General features: G+C 31.2%; 1 protein-coding gene across 1 annotated transcript; it reads right to left on the reverse strand.

The window, feature by feature from the left end:
* Window positions 1–236: 236 nt before the first annotated feature.
* On the reverse strand, window positions 237–7,948 carry Smp_150110 (hypothetical protein; the record flags this gene model as incomplete). Its single annotated transcript, XM_018796533.1, has 5 exons — window positions 237–328; window positions 1,560–1,772; window positions 3,006–3,137; window positions 5,086–5,358; window positions 7,708–7,948. 5 exons carry the CDS (start codon window positions 7,946–7,948, stop codon window positions 237–239), a joined length of 951 nt encoding a protein of 316 aa, XP_018651665.1.
* Between the last annotated feature and the right edge of the window lie 852 nt (window positions 7,949–8,800).

The following is an 8,800-nucleotide window of genomic DNA, read 5'->3' on the forward strand; positions in this document are numbered from 1 at the left end:
TAACTGGTTATTACTGATAAAGATTGCTTATGGAATAATAATACAAATGAAAAGATCACTAAGATTCTAGACAATGTGATTTATGAGTGAGATTGCACAACAAGAATATCTGTCAAATATATACAAATATATAATTTATTATTGGATGATATTTTCCATAGATGATAATATATGTATATACATAGATTTTCAATTAATTGGTTTCTTAATGATCAGTGAATGTGTTTAGTTCATGGTTATCCACAATGAGTAGGATAATATTTTAAAGTTTTTGAAGCCACTAATGAATTGATACCAAATGTTAGATGCTTCTTTATCCCATGAGGTGCTGTAAATAAAGAATGGACACAAATTAATGATGATAATAATAGGGGGGATATAAAACTCAGTTTAATTGTAGTAACTGTGTTAAAATCAGGTAGTAATCATTTAAATTAGTGAATAGAATTCTTCTTCTAATCAACTAGGAGTCTATCTAGTAACCAAAGGACGAAATTACTGAGCAGCATTTCGTTATGTTTTACTTTATATCTGTGAAACATGATCTTTAATAGTAAAGGATAGTCATAAGTTACTAGTAATTGATCATAGATGCTTTCGAGAATTTACTCATGTATGACGTGGACACCAAGTTGGAAATACTGAGGTTAAACGTAGACTACTAAATAAAAATAATAGCTCAGTTGATTAAGCTGTAAATCCTCATCGATTGAGGTGGTTAGGATGTACATTACGTATACTCATCCAATATACTCGGTTTCATTATTTGACTACATATGATATAAATAGCTAATTACCAACATTTTTTTAGTTTGAATGACCTCAGGCAATTTAAGTATATACCAGCAATTGTTTTTTAACTATTCATAGTTAGTCAAAATGCTGAACGTAATTTACGAACATATTACCGGTAGACGTTTAACCTTTGTAATAAATGCTAAATAATGATCAACTCGTGAATAGGATTTTCCCAGTAGTACGAATAATCTTGTCCATTGTTTTATTTTTACACTAAATGGATTAAAAGCAAAAGTAGTTTACCGTTTGAGACTGATATTCATTATCAACAAGGATAAATGGTGGCTAGCAATAGAATCTAGGACGAACGTTTCGTCCTATTTAGGATTCGTCAGCTGGATGTACCTGCATCTCAGAGTTGATGTCTACTCTGGGACTCGAACCCAGTATCGTTCACTTCAAACGTCATTGCGTTATCCACTTAGCTGCTAATTCTTAATAGTCACTTACTTGTGAAATGGGGCGAAGTTTCAATTCACTTGGTATTGTTTACTTGTATCTTCCCATTGTTATTTAGGACTGCAATTAATCAGTCTCTTATTGGCATATGGGAGATACAAGCGAACAATACCAAGTGAATGATGTTTATTATATTTTGAACTTTTTATTTTACTAATTTTATTTATACAAAATCACAAAAATGTTACGTAGTTTTTATATCTTAAATAGTTCCACTAAGTTTAACTTAGTCACTAGGACCAATAAAAACACTTCCAAGTAGAACAATCGACTGAATTAATAAATGTCACGAATAAACTTACGAAGTTTCTGATGTATATTTGTATTTTTCTTTAATGTGTTTATTGTAGGATTCATTTTTTGATTATTCAAAGTCATTTTATGTCGTGGTTCAGTTTTATTTTTAAACTCATCAGTTTGAGTTATTTCAGTGAATTTAGGTATAAACATTAAATTTTTAAGCAGATTTCTTCGAAGAAATTGACTTATACTTCTACGTAATTCTTCTGATTGTACTTGAAGTCTATTTAATTTATTATTTAAACAAATTAAATTTGGTGACTTTTGAATATTGAACTCAGCTGTAAAGTAAAACAAACTATAATTAATAAACATTGTTCAGAATAATAAAAAAGGGTATATCTTTCATACTTATTCAGATTTAGTAATTATTAACACCGTTGGATGCCGGCTCAGTGGTCTATAGGTTGAGCGCTCGCGCGCAAACCTAATAGGTTTATTATGAGCTACTCTCTTTTGAAGACATATCGAGAGTTAATTAGAAATATAAAGCTGTGTTGTCATAGGGGTTAAACTGAAATTATTTAGACAACCACTGTAAACCAGGAAATACTGGACAAGTGTTTCGTCTTAGTATGGGACTCTTAAGCAGTCAATATAAATGACTTCCTTAGGAATCGAACCTCGAACACCTCGGTTTCTAAGTGAGAACTTAACCTTTAAAACAATAAGTCGCCATTTAATGCCGTACATTCCTACCTCCAATTAATTTACGATATTGCTTCGCTATTTCTCAATACCATAAGTGAGTAACTGCTTCACATGATATAGTTAAAAGTCACTTACGACTGCTTCTCACCAGAACTATAAATATTCACATTATCAGAGACGTAAGTACATCAATGAGTTTAAGATAAAATAAAAAATCAATATTTAAATTCTAATAATGACTATGAACAAGTGATTTCATGATTAAATTCATTATCGATTCAAGTTTACATCCAAGATAGATTTATTAGATGATTAAGACTTTATTAACCATCCATTTTTCTAATAATTACCTGGCAGGCAAAATAATGTGACGAAATGACTATATCGTGTCAATCCCCACAATGGAAGCTGATTAGAATTAGTTCCTCAGTATCAGCAACAAGATGATTTAAACCTTTACTACTAGTGGCATAAACAACATACTCGTTCAGCAAACTACCGACTATCTCAAATCAGCATCTCAAAGGATAACATAATGGAGTTTGAAACGAAGGATACCTAGTTTGAGTTACAATCAATCTGAACACAGACTCTGAGATGCAAGTACATCCAGTTGGGTAGTTCCAAATAGAGTGAAATGTGTACCCTGAATTTCACGAATAGCTATAACCCATCTATTCTTACTAAGTGCATTTATATTAGTACATTGAAATCACTTCATAACGATAACAATAACTAAAAACAGTTAGGAATAAAAAACAGTAACTATCAGAATAAAAATTTCAATATACACTTACAAGTTAAATTCTCACATGATTTCCTTAATAATACATAAATGTCTGCTGCATATCCAGAGTGAGCAAGTGTATTCAATGTAATTAGTTCATGTGGATAATCGTCAACCAGATTAATGTATAATATATGACATCCTACAATTTTCAAGAATTAAATATAATATAAAAGTATAAATGTAAGTAAAACATATTGAATCGATTAGAATGAAAGGAGATGGAAAATTATGATTTTTGGGGATGTTAGATCCCCAGAACTCATTTAGTAAATACCTTATTTTTGAAATAATATTTTGAAATTTTGAATTTCTTTGTTTTCGAGCCAAAAGCGTTCTTTTCTCCTTCATGTCGCATTTCCCACTTGGGAAAATCTTAAACGCTGTTGGTTCGTTGTGTCTTTTAGTATGCTATTTCGTAACGCTTACCAAGGACAGTTTTATGTTGTATTTATCCGTTTAATTTGTGTCTGTAGTGATTGCTTGTGCTTCTGGCTGCTTGTGGAATATATTTATTCCCCGCTCGAACTTCGACTTCTCTCTTTAGTTAGCGGGGCTGGGGCTCATCAGGATAGTTAACTTATTGGTCCTTGGTCGCAAGTGTTCGTTCCGTTCGCAGACTAAGTGAACTCGTAATCGCTTCAAACATAGCAAATTTGGCAACGAGGACGGAATTCGAACCCACGCGGGGAAACGTAGCAATGGTACAACTGCATATTGGGTTATAAGTTGACTCAATAAAGCGTACCCAGTTTTTTTTATTATTTTCAGAAAGTATGACAGCTAGTTATGTAAAAGTACTTTCCATCAAGACATGATAATAAGTAGAGAATCAATGAAAAATAGGAACTGTGATGAAACACATATTAAACACTCTTCAGTAGTGTATACTCATAGCTTCAATCTGTACCAAACCTGAAAAGTCCTGCTTCATCAACAACCATAATACCATTAAATCACTGAGTCAAAGTCATCCTACAGTCTATATTTTCTAAATAAAGTACGTTTTTAAAATAGTTCGATGTTTACAAAACACCGTTGATGAATAACCAACTTAATTGACTACAGTGATCACAGTCCTTCACTGAAATATCAAGATTCCTATCATGAAGTCAGTATTTAGAACACAATCACTACCACTAACTGAAATGATTATGCAGAAACATATTTTTTGTTCATGTAGGGAGGGGGTTTATAAATGTTTTTGAATTTTATAGTCTACATCATGAGCTGATACTAGTTAGATATCCGTTCCAATCAATGAAATATTGAATAAATGTTTCACTCTAGTACTTCTTCACGGTGTGCATCCATGACCTTGCCGACGACTATTTGGTCTCGTGGTAAGCGTTTAATCTAAAAACATCTGAGACGGTACACAACCATTTTTCCTTTAGATGTAATTTTGATACAAAGCGACATAAACCTTTTAAAAAAGTAAACATTTATCAAAATAACTATTCAACATTAAAATAGTTCATTTTGTCGGATACATTCTGTTTAAACCATCAATCTTCTGAATTCTTCATGTCTCTATCTATTTTCTCTTTCCAAATTTATTTCATTGGATTATACTCCTTCAATAACATCTTCAAACCCTAATCTTTCCGATTACTGCTTATACTCTTACTACTTCTACCACTATGGAATTTGAATCGACAACTTTATCTCTGTGCTAATATGGTATGGAGACTCGAACTGATGTACGTTCGTACGAAGTTCTATGTTGTGATTGACTGACTAACTCTTACATCTGTATCATTACCAATGTCGATTATGGTTTGAATAACGTAACATTCCAAAGAATGATATCATTCAAAAATCTAAGAGTTTTTAATTCGTAATATAGTATGTACTACGTATCCATTTAATTCATAAATGTAAAGTTTTCTTATTTCCATCTAAAGTGAAGATTTTTTCATGAAATACTTATTCAAATTGAATAGTGACTAGCACTGGAGTCTAGGGCACTTATTTCAGACTCACTAACTGAATATATCTAGATCTTAGTGTTAATGTTCACATTGAGACTGAGAGGAGAATAAAGTCTCTAGTATTATATATACATAGATTCAAAAATGTTAATTTACCGCTTTTCATTTTAGCTTTCATATTCTCATTAAATATTTCATTCACCGTCAACAGTGAACAACCATTACTTCTTCCAAATGATCTCATATCCTTCATGATACTTGATTCTTGTATAAAAATAATCCAATCAGATCTATGAATAATTTCTTCATAATTATTTGTATAATTAAAATTTAACACAGTGTCAATTCCATCAGGTAAGAACTTGTCAAATACACGTATATTATAATTAAATTTTTCTAATTGACGTATAATAGTTAAACTGATTGGACCTATTCGAAGAAGGAGAAAAGTAAAGATAAGATTAAAAAAAAGAAAACAAATCGATGATATAAATAGCGTTACTTAATCAATTTGTAGTTAACTAAGATCTTTCGTGATATAGATATTGTAAATTGTACAATCTATCTGAGGTTATCATGTAGATACATACAATAAAAGGTAGTAGTTAAGTATACTATTCTGATATAGACAGAAACTTCATCTATGAAACACTTAAAGTCTACCAGTCAGACTTTACCTTGATCAAAAACCTGATTTATTCTATCAGTCAATCAGTCAGATACATAAAATGTAAAAGTTAAATTATATTTGCACCTGTTCAAGTTACTTCATCAGCTTTCATATAATCTGGTCATAACAATTTTTAAAAGTTAAGTTTCAAACCCACAGGAGGTCTGTCGAGGACCGAATAGCTCAGTGATAATGTCTCAGATTATAAGGCTTTGTGATGTGCGTCCAAACCTCATAGGGAGTATTACTTCTCTCAATAGTTTTAGACATACCTTGTTGAAAACTGCCGTCTTTCAGGAAATCTTAGTCAAACACGATTTAATGTCGACCTTATCCAACCTCATAATAATCTTATATAGTCGATACTATAATCTTTGTTTTAAACTAATTAGTCTAACCTAGCGTACGTTATCTTTTATTCTTACGAATTGGAAACTTCCTTTCGATAGCCTAATTATGTGATCAAATACTCAAGAACTTTTATTAGTATCCTATCTGATCTTCCAAAATCATCTTTCTAATATGATAGTTGATTTTCGCATAGTATTCTGATAAAAAGAGGTCAGGAATAAGACTATTGACTAAATCGATGTGATAATCTCTCACTTAAATATTGAGTTTTTGTGAGCCACTTATTAATAATTCTTTATGACATTCTGTTGCATATTGATAATCATTCCACTCATTTTTGATATTTACTTAATATAAAATTCGTTCCATTTAATAATTATTGAGATGCAATCATTAAGCCTCGAGGAGACCTATGTAGAAAGAGTACTGTTACTTCCATTATATATATGTATATACTTCACAAGCTAGTTTCCTATTCATAACAATTGAGGGCTGGGTCAATATTAGGGAGCGTACTGTTGAAAAGAGAGTTCAGACGTTTAGTAACTGGATTCGCTATCGTGGTAATATATTTTGAGTTACTTAACAAAGTGAAGTTATAACAGTGGCAGCAAATTCTCTTCTGAAATACACCTTTCTCTGTGTTCCAACTGCTATGATTCTTGTCAATAAGAAGATTCTCAATGATAAAATTATCTAAAAACTTCCCCCGAGTTAAATTAAGTACACTATAGCTTTAAAAAAATCCCATGATCTATTTAATAATCATACCCAGTGTTAATTAAGAATCCCAGTTACTCGAGTAAAATGACATATCCATGATATATTACATTAAGTGTCAATCGAATTATATTGTAAGAGCTCAAGTAGGATGGTCAGGAATTTGCCGAGAACCTCATATTAAAATTAAAACATCATGGCTAAAGTATTTATTTATTTCCCTCCTTTATGTAGGTATTATATTTCTTATTATTCCATATTGAGTGTTGGAGGACCAACGTTACTTTCTTACTTACCAAGTAATGAAAGTACTGCAACCACATTAAAGGCTCTTTACATATATCGAGTGAAAAATAAATACCAGTTTATTAATATCACAGTTAATTTTATGTTAGAAATATTAGCCACAAAAGTCGAACTACTTAATCCAAAAAGAGAGATAGCTAATCTGAAAGTTCTTTATTGAAATTCTAATAAAGTTCACCGTTATTTCATAAAGAAGTGCACCACTGGTATTCCCGAATAACTTATGAGCATTTAATTTACAAAATCTGAACGAAATGAAAAGTAAGTCCTGAATCACTTGAGATGAATATGTGACAGGCATTCGAACAAAAACTATCTCTGCTGACCAATAAATCTAATCGACAACAAAAATTACGTTTATATCATCACACTTTTATGTAATTATTCGTAGAAGTTGGTAAAATATATCCGATATCACATTTAATGTTAAATTTATAATGAAGGAGAGATTATCCCAAAGGAATTATTACATAACTCAAAATAGCCAAATAGCAAAACGTGGGTTCGCAAAATGTTACATCCACAAATTCTGATTAGTTATGAAAGAATTTATGTAAGAATATTATTAAAGTTACTGAAATTACTCAATGAATGATCTTGATAGATTGAAACCATACAAATAACAATGAATATATGTGTAGTAGAATTATAGATATTCCCACAGGGAAAAATTAATTAAAAATGAAAACTTTTGTATAAAAATATATCGAGTCAACAACTAACGAACTTACCTAAACCAATAATACCGATTTGAATATTTCGCTCAGTATTTAATCGAGTTCCTTGATTGTTTGATACAATATTACCTATTGCTTGATCATTAGTAGTAGTAGTATGTTTGAATATGATGTCATTTGTATGATTATGTAGCGGTTTGTTAATTTGCACTAGTTGATTCACTATTGATTGTGAAGGTGATGATGCTGGTCGTTTAACAGTAGGTTGATTTTTTTCATTCATATAAATGGACATGATATCATAATATGTAGATAGGATAATACCAATAATAAAATCAGCTGATTTATTTACATCAAGTTCCAATGGTACGATGTGTAAATTTATGCCTAAATTATAATTTTTTTTAAAAAAAAGTAATTAAAACAAGTGTATTTGGGTATGCATTAGAAAAGTAGGAAACAAATCTGAAGTGAGTAGGATTAAAAGTGTAGAAGGATGGACTTTTAAAATAGACGAGCATTAGTTATGTAAATACCCTACAGAACAATGATGTTTTATGCAAAAATTTATCAACAACCCATGAAAAACAATTATCTAATCTACTGATGAAACTAGGATAATATTTTATGATGGTAATAAGTCATATATTGTTAAAATATTAGTTGCATAGGGAGTTATTTAATGTATGAATCTTCAATTACTGATCAGTGTCTACATTCAGAGTTGAATAGGTGGAATTATGTATATCTTTTACTACTTACTAATTATCAGTAGTCATTCAAGCTGTACCAATTTATGTAGGGTGGTTCAGGGGGATAAGTGGAGATAGTAGAATTTTCACAATTTAAATTACGAAACGATCATAGTTAAAGCGTCTCTGAAGACCCGTGGGCACTGAGGAGCCGTTTTATTCTGGCATAGGACTTCTCAACAGTGAGTGCTCTAAATCCCATATCTGAGAATCAAACCGAAGACCTTCGGTTTAGCGCGCGAACACTTAAACTCCGAACCACCAAGTCAGGATCTAACGTTCTTAGTGTTTAACTATAATCAGTCCGTGATATTGCGGAATGGTATGGGGGTCAATAGTTCACGCACCAGATCGGAGGATCTGAATTTGATTCCCGAACGCAGGGTCTTAGATAC

Source organism: Schistosoma mansoni, chromosome 4 (assembly GCF_000237925.1).
Source record: "Schistosoma mansoni strain Puerto Rico chromosome 4, complete genome".
NCBI lineage: Eukaryota > Metazoa > Platyhelminthes > Trematoda > Strigeidida > Schistosomatidae > Schistosoma > Schistosoma mansoni.